The 14380-nt window shown below is 41.2% G+C and overlaps 1 protein-coding gene across 1 annotated transcript; it reads right to left on the bottom strand.

The window, feature by feature from the left end:
• Positions 1-10354: 10354 nt before the first annotated feature.
• Positions 10355-13970, bottom strand: LOC308053418 (myelin P2 protein; the record flags this gene model as incomplete). The annotated part of the gene is made up of 4 exons (XM_080364277.1): positions 10355-10405; positions 11831-11932; positions 12192-12364; positions 13898-13970. 4 exons carry the CDS (start codon positions 13968-13970, stop codon positions 10355-10357), a joined length of 399 nt encoding a protein of 132 aa, XP_080220403.1.
• Positions 13971-14380: the final 410 nt, after the last annotated feature.

Raw genomic sequence — 14380 nt, 5'->3', positions numbered from 1 at the left:
AAGGTAGACATCATCCACTGCTCTTTGCTTGTCTACTCAGCTAGTCATACCATCATAAAAGGCTATCAGGTTGGTCGAACATGATTTCCCCTTGATGAACCCATGCTGACTCCTCTTGATAGCCTTCTTTTCCTCCACGTGCTTGGAAATGACTTCCATAATGAGCTGTTCCACCACCTTTCCAGGGATGGAGGTGAGGGTGACTGGCCTGTAGTTTCCTGGGTTGTCCTTCTTGCCATTTTTGAAGACTGGAGTGAGGTTGACTTTCCTCCAGTTCTCAGGCACCTCTCCTGTTGTCCAAGACCTTCCAAAGGATATGATGAGTGGCTTCGCAATAACATCTACCAACTCTCTCGGCACTTGTGGGTGCATCCCATTGGGGCCCATGGATTTGTGGATGTCCAGTTTGTGTAAACGATCTCTAATCTGTTCTTCCTGAACCAAGGGAAAGTCTTCCTTTTGCCAGACTTTCTCTTCTCTCTCTAGGGTCTGGAATACCTGGGGGCCGGTCTTAGCAGTAAAGATGGAAGTGAACAAGGCATTCAGTAACTCTGGCTTCTCTGTATCATCCATCACCAGGGCACCCACCTCATTCAGCAGTGGATCTACATTTTCCCCAACCTTCCTTTGCTGCTGATGTACTTGAAGAAGCCTTTCTTCTTGTCCTTGACATCCCTGGCCAGTTTTTCTTCCAAGGGGAGCTTGACCTTCCTCACTGCATCCCTGCATACTCTAACAGCCTCCTTGTTTCCTATAGAAGTTGTAGATGAAGTTCCAGAAGGTATGAGGAACTGTCTTAGAGTTTATGGACTGATATCAAATAAATAAATAAAAAAAAAATTAGAAAGCAGGTTTGTTTCAATTAATATAATAGGTTATAACAATCAACAATAAATTCTGTTGAGTCTTTTTACTTTTCCACAGACTCTCATTGACCTCAGTTTTATGAGACTCTATAGTCTTTTTGTAGGATCAAACACTAGGCAGACATCATACAGAAGCACCAGAAGGAAAGGCTGAAGATATGTAGTGATGTGCTTTTGCTATGCCTCCAGATTCACCTCTTTCCCATAAATCATTGCAGAGGAGTCAATCACACTAATTATTGCATTTTAAACTAATGGATTACTTGGGTTAACTGAGGTAAGCTAATGGATTACTTGGGTTAACTAAGGAAAGCTAATTGTTCACTAAGCAAAAAACACTTATCCTCTCTTTTGATGTCACGTTTAGATCCTGAAAGAGATCCTTAGTTTTTCTGTCTTTTGGCCATGTTGTCTCTTCCTCAAAGTTTGAGAGACTTCTCATAAATTTCCAAGATTAAAAAAAAGTTATAGCCTATGAATGGGTCTGTAAGCAGTAGATCAGCCCTGTGTACGTATGTGTGTGTATGTGTTATGAAAAGGATGTCTGTGGAAAGGCATGTAAATTACAAAGGATAATGGCATCGTTTATAAGTTATTTCCTTTAATGAATATTTCTATTCAAATCCAGATGGTGCATGGAGAATTTTCTGCTACTGAAAAAAGATTTCCCTTCCTCTTGGCCTTGGTACACCCTTGCACCACACCTGGGAGTGACGCTGGCCACATTCCTGTCACCTGGCCATGGATCTGAATGTTCCCCCATGTTATTGTAATGTGGATGCTCTGCTCAAGTCCCTGAGGTGATGTTCCTCTTTTCTCTGGGACATAAGTAGCATGCTGTTGTTGAACTCTAACATCCTTTCTATGCTTCACCCTTTCACCATCTGCTGAAAGTACTCTCTGCAGACTTACCAAGAGAAGAGGAAGAAAAAGCAAACTGTTTGGGAGAGTACTGAGTAATTTCCTGATTTAATAAATAAAGCTTGATAATCTTGTTGCTATTTTGCGTTACTATTTTGTGAGTAGAAAAACTTTAGTAATTTTAGAAACAAATGAGGAACAAGGATTCAAAGTTAGTTTTGCTTCCAGTATTTTGAGTGTTTGACAGATTAATGTGAGTCTCCTGGGAGTGCAAACTAGGTCATGACAATACCACAACATATTGTTTCATTTAGTCGAGAAGGACCTTTTAGGCCCCCAGATTCCCACACATTTTCCTAACACTACAGTTGCAAACAAGTTGAAATTACTTTTGAGTTAGGATAGGAAATCAACTGGAAAGCAGCCGTGAATACTGCCCAACTGCTTAGCCTAAGAAGCAGGACAGTGTCAAATCCATAGAAAGCGCAGGAAGGAAGGCAGCAGCGTGCATGCAGAGGCAAATGAACCGACACCACCACACCTGATGATGTACACAGGTCACCTTCTCTGCTCCTTTTGACAGAAGATCTTCAGTCACGTTAACAGAGTCTATCCTGTTTAGAAAACGGGGATCAAATTTTCCATTTGGGTATCATGGTGTGTCACACAGTTAGAAAAGTAGGAGGATTTTCATGGCATCACCAGCACACCACCATTCTCTGGCTTGGTGCTCCTTGGAGGTCTGCCACTAAAGGAAACACAGTCGCAGACCTGTTGGCCGAAACAGTGGTGAGAGCTACTAAACCTTCAGCTCAGTGAGCTGTTAAATCAAGTATTGGACAATGACATATAGTCCTTAACAGTTAGTGAAGAAAAGCAGATACTTCTAAGCTGTTATTCATCTCCTAAAGACATTTGAAATTGGTCAGTTTCCTAAAGGTACTTATCATTCCTCATGTATTATATAGGGAGGTATTTCAGATGGTGATGTCTACGGTGGGTGAGGTGGAGATGTCTACAACGTGTTGAAAAGAAGATATGAGACAAGGGTTCAAAAGGAGAGTAATCCTAAATTCAGCAATTCACCTATATGGACTCAGGTCAAGTAATATACATGTTAAAGCTGTATGTTAAACCAGGGCCTGATGGAGGAAAGGAAAGGGAGCGAAAGGCACAGCTGAGTCACAGGGGGCTGAGCAGAGATGTCTGTTTGGGGTTACAGAACTCAGTAGCCCCACAGGGGTGAGGCCGCCATAGCTCCATGCCCCAGGTACAGCTGGCAAAGAGGCTGAGTTTGTCTTCCCCAGAGGCGTGCGTGCCCACACACATGCACACACATGCTATACATTTACCCATATGCACGGCCAGCCACAGAGACTGAAACACTCAGCGTTTGCACAAGCTTGGACAGGCCCTGTTCTGTTACCCTTCTTGCTGATTGGGGTGAGGGCACATTAGTAAGAAATTAAGTTAAGTTATGGAAAATGAGGGGAAGAGGCAGAGAACAGGTAGTGTGGACTCTCTAGTAAAAAAAGACAGGGGGACATGGGTGCTGCAAGTAGTGTGGGTTACCAGGATGAACAAGCTTGAGATATAGGCAGAAAGAAGAAAAGGTGTGCTTTAATCCTCTTATGTGTTGAGACCACTCATCTAAATGTTGTGTAGGGTGTTTTTTGTTTGTTTTGTTTTGTTTTGTTTTGCAAAATAGATTCAAAGCCACAGTTTCCACCAGAGCAGGATGCTGCAGGCTGCTGCGGGCACCCTACTGAATCCCTCCCAAACCTTCCTGGATGAGGCATGGAAGCAGTCAGGCAGCAGAAGGTGCACTTGCAGCCTGAGTCGGGGCACATCCATCCCAGACCTCTGCCCACAAGACGTGAAGTATTTCAGATGCACAGGGTAGGACTCACTTGGAGGAAGTGAAGGCTGTGACCACTGTCTGGAGTGATGTACAGTGTGGTCGGGGGGGCATCGAGCCACTCAGCCCAGCTTCAGCACTGCAGAGCTTTATTCAGAATGACATTTTTGGCTGGGCTAATTACCATCTTCCATGCTGGGTGTTTTCCAGGAATGATTTATTCTCACAGTGCCTGGGCACAGTCTTCCATCAGTCTGTCTAGCTGAGCTCTGCCGTCAGCAGCACCCAGTAGATACTCAGCAGTATTTGTCAACAGCATAGGTGACTATGCATTTGTCTGAGCAGCAAGAAATAATCGTGGCCATTTTCCTTATCACTATTTTTTAAGACATTCATTCTGATACCACAGCCTTATATCAAAATTATAAACCATATTGAAATCTCTGTGCTGACCAGCAAGAGCTGTGAAAAGCTTTCCAAGCTGGTTTCAGATGCAAGAGCTGTTGTTGATGCAGAGTTTAAGAATTTATTTAGTCTAACATATGTCTTCAACCTATTATGACCAATCCTCAAAGGGTTCACAGGTATCATATAGGAAGGAAATCAGGAGTGCTGTAATCTACTCTTTTGCTAAGGTTCTTGTTCAAATGGCCTCTTTTTCATTATGTATTGAGCTTTTGACCTATGAGAACATGTATTTGGGAAGCTGAGGAGAGATGCACCAAACAGTGACTCTCATCGCGGGTACTGCAGAGGTGAGGTCAGTCTCAGCTGCACTGACTTCTGGACAGGGTCAGTGGCGGAGAACAGTAGTCACAGGAGCTTGGGCCTGTGTCACTGCTTGTGACTAAAAACGTGTATTAATGGGTAATTCTCTGTGTGTGCATGTCCATGTATGTGTAGAACTGCACATATTGCATGTCTTACTTAAGCAGGGAATTTGTTGTGTCACCACAGTCTTCTGTGTCCTTGACCAATCTCCCTTCCCTCAATTTCTTCTCCCTAGTAATTTCACGCTTCCATTTAGAGCATGTCTTTTTAGGCCTCATTGCTTTTCTCTGAACTCTCTTCATTGGTCCATTAATTGTGTACCACATTATTCAGAACTAGGCATGATAGCACCTGTCCTGGAGGCTTTACTAGTGACAAGCAGAGCATAGGGAGGATCACAGCTCACTGACTGCATCCCGGTATGAGGTTTGCCTTTTTTTTGGTAATGCCACATTTGGCACTTCTGTTCAGCCTGTGATCCACTATGAACTCCCAATGTTTCCACTAGTTCTTGCATGTTCTCCGTCTCCTATTTGTGCTCTTGCTGATATTACCTAGCACATTTTTCCCTCTTAAATGTTCCCCTGCCTGTTTCAAACTGTTTCCTGAGTTTGTTGAGATAATTTGAATTTGAACCCTGTCCTCTGGTATGCTTGCATTTCCTCTCATTTCTGTACAGTCTATAAATAACATCACAATTTTTAATGAAGAGATCAAGTAGGACTGAACCAGCACAAGCCACCTTTAGCCTTAAAAGTGAGCTACTGACAATCCAAGTATATTTTTTGCAATATTTTGGACCCCTTATCTGTCTCAGCAACTTAATCTGTTCTAAATTCATTTTATGCTAATGAACATGTTTTAGGGCTTACTGTCAAAGGCCCACAGAAGTCAACAGAGGTGACTACTACTTTTCTTTCATCCACAAGACTTGTCACCCTGTGTAGAAGAAAATGAGATTGGTTTGAAATGACTTATTCAGATAGGCGTCCATTCTTTAAAAAAAAGGGAGGGAATATAATCTTAAAATTATTCCTCTTCCTTGACACAAATTTTCCAAAGTCATTAGCTTAGACTATAATGATTGCCTCTATTTCACAACGTGCTCTCTGTCCAACTGGAGACAGAGCCAGGATAAACTGTGATGATGCTTCTTGATTACACCAAAATCCCCAGAAAGAGGAAGCACCAGGGAGAGCCTCAATGTTGGTTCCTGTGCTCCTGGCCAGAGGGCTCAGATCCTATCTGGAAAGCACAGACATTTATGCAGCTAACCTTTCATGATTTGACTGCTCTCTCTCTTGTTAACTTAAATAAAAACATTTCTGTTAATTGGGTAATTAGGGGTGGTGAATGTTATGTCTTACAGTGTCATATTACTTTGTAATCTTTTTTTTCCACTCCTCATAAAGAGAGAAGCTTTGTAAAGGCATTTGTATTCCTTTTAAAGGCATTTGCCTACACAAATTTATAAGAGTCAGTAGCCTATAAAACTCTAAATACTATATGGTATGAGATACAAGAAGGTGGCACATCACTGTATAAAGCTGTGGCCCTCTGCTAGGAAATTCTCTACACAAGGCAGCTGAGGGCTCCACCTTCACTGTCTCACAGATTTTCCTATCAAATGCGCAGAGCTTCCAAGTTACACTTGTATATATATTTTAGATTTCAGTTCTGGAGACTTATGCCAGGATCTGAGAGATATATGGGATTAGTGTTGGCATGTATAAGTATTTTACAGTAGCTAGATACATTAAATATCTCTCCTTTCCAGTAATTATGTCTACAGATTTCCTAAAGAAACCCTAAACTGAGTCAAACTTGATATAGGCTGTGCTCTAGCTGGCATATCCCGCAGCTCCAATACATGGCTCCTGCTATAGCTATAAAGGTGACAGAGAGAGTGTTTATAAGCTTGAAGGACAAGATCAGTTCTCATAGTGTTTTTGACACCTTTACTGGCAGAGGTGTCTCTAAGGAAGTCTCATCCACAAGGGACTGTGCCAGGAAGTATATGTGTTTACTTGGAAATAAGTAGAAAACCCTTTTACTCTTCCTCACACATCTCACAAGTAGTGTGATCAATATTGGTGATCACATTATAGCAAATAATATGAAAAATACTTTATATACTTCAGTTAATACTCCACTGAGAACATGAAAATAGATACAGCTGTAATCCAGTCACTTCACCCTTCCTAATCCCTATATCATTGCATTTCTCCTGATTTTAGTTGTAAAAATTTTCATAACATTTGAGGAAGGTACATTTAAATACTGATGTGCTACTCAAAAGTTAAAAAGAGCACAGTCTCCTTTAAAATACTGCATGACTTGTGTCTAACACAGCTTGCTCTCTCTGTAGTGTTTCAGGGACTGCATTATTCCCAATGTTATTGTGCCCTTTAGTCCAAATAAGATCATTTTCTTGTGTTTCCTATCTGCAGCACGATGGACAATAGCCAATCACAACGTTTTGCATTGAAATGGCGAGGATATGCTCTAATTGCCTCTCTAACAAAAGCCTTGATTACATCTAAATTGCAGGATTTCTGAAAGTGATTTTTTCATGGCATCGGCCTATTTGTTTCTGACTAATTAGCCCTTCAGCGCTGCTAACCTTTCACTCTTTTGTATCCCGTATATCAACATAATGTCTTTAGTCCAAAATGAAAATTAGGGAAGGTAGCAATGACTTAAAAGACTCAGTTGAACAATTTCTATACAGCACAGTGTTTATCAGCATAACAAGCTCCTTTTCTGAAAAAAACGGACTAAGTGGTGAAGACTTCTTATGAAGCACAGTTGCTTTAATAACATAGGCTAATCTCCCTCCCTGAATCTTTGCCATTTCTAGAACTGCTCAGCTGTATGTTTGCTGTCTGGTGAAACTGTCCCAATAGCTGTCAAGGTTCCAGTGTGGCAGAACAGCAAAGGCCACATGCTGGGCCCCTGTATGGGCGTGAATTCACATTGCAGGAGTACAGTTGCCCCCAAAATGAACTTACGAGATGCGTTCTGTCACAAATTGCCAAATTCTGCCCAGTCCAAGGCCACAGCTGTGCTACCTGGAGTCTAGATGCAGCTTTTATTTAATTTCAGCACTCCCTATGGGAGCACCAGAGCTGAGGCGGGCTCTTGTGCCCAGCCCAAGAAACATCAGGCGGGGCAGAGGCAGGCAATGCTGGCAGGTCTGTAGCAACCGGAGGATGAATACCCCATGCAGACTTTTCCCACTGCCTTGGGAAATGCAGAGGAAACGGGGTGTGACAGAACGTTACAGCACTTTCAAAAAGAGTGACCAAAGGGAATTGTGTGTGACTGTGGCCCTCTAAAAGCAGTCAGGTTCTCATAACCTGGGGTGGGCACTGGATCAAGCTGATTGCTCTAAATTATGCTGTTTGTATGCCAGCATCATGCTATTGATATTTCTAGATTAAGTGCATACACAAGCCAGGGAAATGGCAAATGCACTGGGTTGTCAATGTGAAAGCACAGTTCAAGACACAGGCATCGTGCCTCTGTCCAGATGTTCATTCCATAAGTATTGGTCCCATGTAAAAAGTTTAGGAAAGAAGAAAAACTAATTTACAGCAAGACATAAAAATGGTATTGAGGCTACAAGACTCATATTCCCCCTGAATTCTCCTGGAGACCCCAAGGATTGCTTTATGGACATCAGTATCCCAAAGTGCTCCATTTCATGCTGCTTTGTACCACCTGCCTTATTGTTTTTGCCTTCAACACTATCAGTTCTGTTGCACTTTTCCTGTTTTGGAAAGACTCCAGCTCTCACGACATTTTCAAGTGACCTTCGTATAGAGTGAAAGTGCCAAATACTAGACTCCTAATAGCGTATCTGCACTTAGTTAGGAATTTAAAAACCCAAAACTACCGTTATTCTCATCCTAAATCTCTGGAAAAATAAATTCAATTAAAAATTCTGTATGAGTAAGAGAAGGGAGATGGGTTATGTCAAAGAAAATAAGGTAGTAAATAAATAAATGAGCACCAGGTGGGCAGCCCTTTGTTTTTCCTTTTGTTACTGTTTCCAGATCTGGAAAAACCACAATTTGTACCAAAGTGAATGTTTATTTCCTTTTCTCAAGGAAATAAAAAGCTGAAAACTTTTTTTTTTTTTTTTTTTTGAGATTAAAATTTTCCGTTTAACCTCAGAGAAACATTTACAGGTTGCAACAGGAACAGCAAAGGAAATACAGAGCTTGTTTGCATCAATAACTACTCCTTTGCCTGTGGCTCGTGTGGGAGACCTGCTCTCCTTGAAAGGCTCTGGAGAGCTTCCACCCTCCAAGAGCTGGGCCAGTTCATACTCTATGACTGTTCTTATGGAAGCCTGGTGGGTGATCTTCATTTAAAATATGTGATTACAATCTGTTTGCAAAAGATGACACAAGGGGTATCGTGCTGCCTCCATTCCTTGTTACAGTCACTGGGGACTTGGAGCCACAGAAACTCTGACACACAGAGGTGAGTTTTAATGGTAAGGCTAGAGACCAGGATAAACTCCCTTAAAACTGCTGCCCATGCATCCCATAACCTTCTCTTACAGCTCACATTTTCTAGGACTCATCCTGTTTGCCTTCTGGCAGCTACCTCTGGTTAGTCTGCATCTAGATAGCAGTGTGTCCAAAGCTGGACCCTGTCTCTAGCTTTCCCAGTGATGGGTAGAAAAGAAAGGTGACCTTTATATTTTGTGTTCACATACAATATCTGTCTCTTAACTATCTGCTTGGCCACACCAATTTAGGTTCTGACATTCAGGATCTCTCCTATACTTCAGAATTTGTGTTCTTGACTGTAAAAGCAGTAGGTAAAGGTTCACATCAGCATTGCAGCTCCTAACAAGCCAAAATAAACACACACACCTTTCACAGTTGTTTTAATCCCACACAGAAGACGGAGGGAGCTCTGCTTGATGGCGTGGAGGCAATGGCAAGGGATGAAATACTCCACTTCATGTGGTTAACATGAACGCTATAGTGTAACTGAAAACCAGTTAATGGAGGCAAAAATTAATAACCTGCTACACTGCTTTTTGATTAAATAGATTTCCAGAAGCCTAGGTTTGGTTCATCTTTTTTTCCTTAGTTAAAAGCACAGAATAAGTGCAAGGGGAAGAATGAACAGCTTAGCTACTCAGCCAGGCTTGATGGCAAACTCTACCTAACAAAAACTTCTTTGCGTGCTTAACTTTAAGCACATGGTTAAACGCTATGCTAGAAATAGACGGGATTGCTGAACGCTTCCCAGAATGAAACCCTTTAGCCCTAAGATTTCTGCAGTTCATTTGCACCTGTTTCACACTTTGTTTCACAGTTCAAGAGCCGTTTGGCAAAAAAACGTGGAATATATTCAGATAATTTTTCCCCCAGTAGCTGTTCTCTTGCAAATATCTTGCCAAGATATAAAAAGTGGAACTGAAAGATGTATAACCATTTTGGGATGAGAATGAAACAAAAATGTGGTAAAACTGTAAGGCTGAAATAATAAATCATACTGAAAGCAAAAGAATTCTGATGGTAAAGATGATTTTCCCTATAGGAACAATTCAGCTATAAGATACTTTACAGGAAAGGAATATTGAATCCAAATCCATGAGATCAGAATTTTTATACATATCAAGGAAGCAGTGTTAACCCTCTCCTAGAGCCAGATCAGTAGTGTTTCACCATTTTAATCAGAAATAATCTGATGACCTATACAGACAGGAACAACTGAAAAGATGGCACCATCTAAGAAAGAAACCTTACATCATTCATGTGGAGACAGTTTTATGTGTTGAGCAGCTTTTATTGGACCACCACAATACCTTGGATTAGTCACACTATGGCCTTGAAATATCAAATTATAGTGTAGTCATTTTCTCAATAAAAGGAAATAAGAAAATAAAGAAGCACAGTGCATGAGGTTTTGGTCGCTGATCTAAGCCGAGTTTTAAGAGCCAGTCCCAGTCCAGCACAGAGAGGGAATTTCTTCATGCTCTTTCATAGACTCTCGTGCAGACAACTCCTTTCATGGCACATTCCTGAGGTACAAAGGAAAAGATTAATATAAACCTTTTACTAACACCAGGTGTGTCTGCTGCAGTAAACTTTGAAGTCAGTGCAAAGCTAGATGTCATATTTTACATCTTTAAATATTTGCATAATTTTTAAAGCAAGCAGCAAAACTATTTGACAGAAGTAGCCTGAGTAGTTCAGAGGTCAGGCTTCTGGCCTAAAAAATGCTGCACTTATGAGTCACAAAATGTTTCTCCTGACCCTCTTGCCCCAGTGACCTTCAGCAGCTCCTGGTCACGCACAGGGCACATGCAACAGGTAACAGGACATTAAAAAAGATGGCATCAGTCTGCAAAAGATGAGACCTCCTCCATAAACTTGTTTGAAGCAAGGGGCAGACAGCAGGATGCTGATGCAGAGGTAACCTGCCTCTCTGCATTTCGAGGATGGTTTAAAAACTAGAAAAAATGTACATAGAAATGCAGCCATGAGGAGACGTGAAAGCAAATCACACTTCCAAAGGTACAAGAACTTAAACCAAAACACAGTCAGAACAAGCCAGCACAAAAAGGTGTAATGCTGCTGATTTCGAACAAGTCGCCAAAATTAGTTCAGCTCCACTCTTCAAAAACTTAAACAAATGAAGTACTTTCCTTCATTCAAAACTGAAATCTCAATTTTAGTAGTGACTCCTGTAACTGGCATCCCTAAAATGCATTATCCCCCTGGCTTGGCCAACCCATGGGTTTGACATGGCTGCTAGAGAAAGGCAGGTTCAAGTGGGGGCAAGGGAGGGAAAGTCAATGTTCCCTCACCCCTGGAAAAGATGTGGTTCCCTCTGCATGGTGAGCATTTTGAGGGAGCTGTCAGGACCTGTCAGTCCCTGTGGCAGGTCACCACATGGGCAGAGGTGGGCACAGAAGTGCTGGCTTTCACAAAATAAACTTCAATGACCTGCTTAGTAAGCTCGGTATGCTCAGGTGGAAAAGGCAAATACAAGTGTGTGAAGTGATCTACTTTAGTGGAAATAGATGTACGAAAAGGTGTAAAATCAGTTTTCTAAGGTGTACAGGCTTATTCTGAAGACAGAAAAAAGGAAAGGGCCAGTCTACGGACAGCAGTATCCAACTTGCAAAATTTAGTTTCATTTCACAGATTTCTGCTACCGGAAAAACTCAAGTCTTTTAAGAATAATAATCTTGAGAGCAATAAATATACTCTCAAATCATGGCATCTCTGCCAATATAGTAACTTTAAAGAAAAATTGTTGTATTATTGAAAAATATTTATTTCTCCCAGATTTTTTCTTAAGTTATTTTTTCCCATTTTCTCCCTCTTTATTTCTTCCAGAAGGCACAGAGAAAGCAAAAATTGACAGTCTGTTTAGAGAGAGGCAAACTGAAGGCTGCATACTTCTGAGCTTTACCAGTGTACAAGAAGTGTGAACTTACCACCACCATTTTCCCATCCACCAGTCTTCTCTTTATTGTGGTTTCTTTGCCATTCCACTTCTGCACTTGCACCAGTGCCCCTTTCTCCAAGGTTACGACACTCTGGAAAGGGCAAGAGGGGAGTTTCAAACTGCAATCCAGGCTTTGTAGATTAGAATGCCAATTCACTTTATCTTCAGCAGCACCCACATTCTTGGCTAATAACACACTTAGTAACATTAGTTTCGGCACCATACTATTTCTTCTTTCAGTAGTTTCTTTGAATAGTTTGGAAAACTCAGTGTTCCAAGGGGGCAAGAAAAATTCCTCCTTGTGGTCTTCTATGATATCAAGACCACCCAGAGATCATCATCCCCCTTACCTTGACTTTCCTGTCATCTGCTGTCGTTTCATCAAACTGCTGGCCCAGCTTGAAAGAGATAGTTGTATTTTTGAAGGTGCTTTCAGTTCGGATGGTTACCATGTCCCCTTTCATACTGATGATCACATCAGGCTTTGCCAGACCACCTAGTTTCCGGGTAGCTAAGCCCACTCCTAGAAATCAGAAACAAAACTATAGTTACATTCTAGCAAGCAAAAAGCTCAGTATTCTTTCATAAATCTTCAGTGGAAGAAAAAGGCATAAGGAACAGCTTCTTCTAATTAGAACAGTCTAATGTCTGGTTCAGATGAGACACTGATTCTTCAAGTGTGGAAAAGTGATGCATTTCGACACTAAGGTAGCTCCTGTTGACAGAGTGCTCCTTCAGCAAGAAATAAAGATATACATGAGTATACAGTTGTGTACATTTAGCTAAGAAGAAACGTAGGTGGTTACAAATCTGCATGAATTTTTGTAGAGATAGAATGTGCAGAAAAATTCAGAGGAAAAATCTATTTCTCATAGAAGCTTGCAAAAATCCTTTTCAAAAAATAAAATCTTGCCAAATCTGAGAATTTGTACTTTTGTTAACCAGCTGCATGGAAAAAAAATGGATTCTGAACTGCCAATATGCTGGTGCTTGTTCGTCAAAACATATACTGGAGACTGAGTAATTGCTAGGTTTCCACTAACATCCCTTAAAGATCCTTACATCTAAACCTCACTGAAAAGTACAAATATGAAATGCAAAAACCATTGAAATATATGAGTGAAGAACTGCAGAGAGCTCCAAGAAAAATTGCACGTCAAAAGCCTTTTATATTGCCTAGTGCTTCCCAGTCCAGTTCATTGTCTAGAAGTTGTGAGGTCTGGGGGACGTTAATGGAGGCCGCTGACAATGTATTGCTGCTTTATGAAAGCAGAAAGGGGATAGCCATACTTATTGCCTTTGTTAATTCTATGCTATGCTCAGATGAAAAGATCCATATAAAGTGATATAAAGTTATCTGTAAAGTATAAAACTATTTGCAGTAATTATATTGAAACAATTCTGCTCAGATCTTCAGAAAAATATCTATAGCTGGATTTTCATCCCACATCTACTCTGGGTAATTAATTAACTGCAATTCTTTTGTTACTTAGTTTAAAATTTCAAATAGAGGGAATTAATGTCTCAGTGAATCATTTGTATAGCAAAAGAAATGCTGTAGCTCACTGTCTGTGCACTTGCTACATAGGAACGAAGCCAGCATTAAAATGAAACACAATGCCTAATTTATTACATTTCTGGCATTCTTCAGTAACAGATACATTCATTCATAGGATTTAGACCCCTGAAACCAAAGTGTCATGAGACATCAGCTCCATTATATATTGTAAATTATCACAAGTCATGAGTTTAATAGTGCAATCAAGAGAAATATAAAAAGTGCTGCATCTCCATAGATACTTCACATTACAGAAAAACAGATTAGATCAGGTCAGTTGAGTTAGACAGAAGTACATTTAATATAGTAATCCAGCATCTGACTTTCTATCTTTCAGTTTTATATGCTGAAGGAAAATAATTAAATTATGCTCAGGAAGTTATTAAAGTGCTTTTGTGGCCAGGAAGAAGGCACCATCCATGAACAAAGCATATGATGAAGACACGTTACCAAAGAAAATTTATTTTTAAAAAAAGAAGAAGAAAGAAACTTGCTCACCCAATTCTTTCATATAGTCATCAAAATTTTCACTGGAGATGAGCTTCCAGGTTCCTACAAATCGGTTACACATGGTATTGGCTTTGTGAGGCAGTGGTCCTGCAGAGAGGGGCAGCAGACACAGCAGCTCTTGGTGGGACTCAGGGAGATTGTGTGCCCGACTCAGAGCTCGCCAGCCTCCTTTTAAAGATGCCCAGTCCCCACAGCGCTCAGGACGGGCCAATAGCAGAGGCAGTGCCAGGGCAAGACAATGTCCACTTTGTCCGAGGCGGCCGTGTCAGTACCAAGGCTCCGGGTGACGCCTGCCTCAGCTTCCTCCACTGAATAGATCGGGACACTGAGAAGGGCACGTGGGGATGGGGATGTGGGGTTGCCACCACAGCCACAGAGTAGTCAGGGGACACTGCAGTGGAGTCTCAGCAACACGAAGCCAACAAGCACAAGAGCACTGCATTCATATGAAACTCAGCTCTGACGGTCCTA

This window comes from Nesoenas mayeri (assembly GCF_963082525.1).
Source record: "Nesoenas mayeri genome assembly, chromosome: 2".
NCBI lineage: Eukaryota > Metazoa > Chordata > Aves > Columbiformes > Columbidae > Nesoenas > Nesoenas mayeri.
Note: the sequence above shows the minus strand (reverse complement) of the source record. Positions and strands in the feature narration are given on the sequence as shown.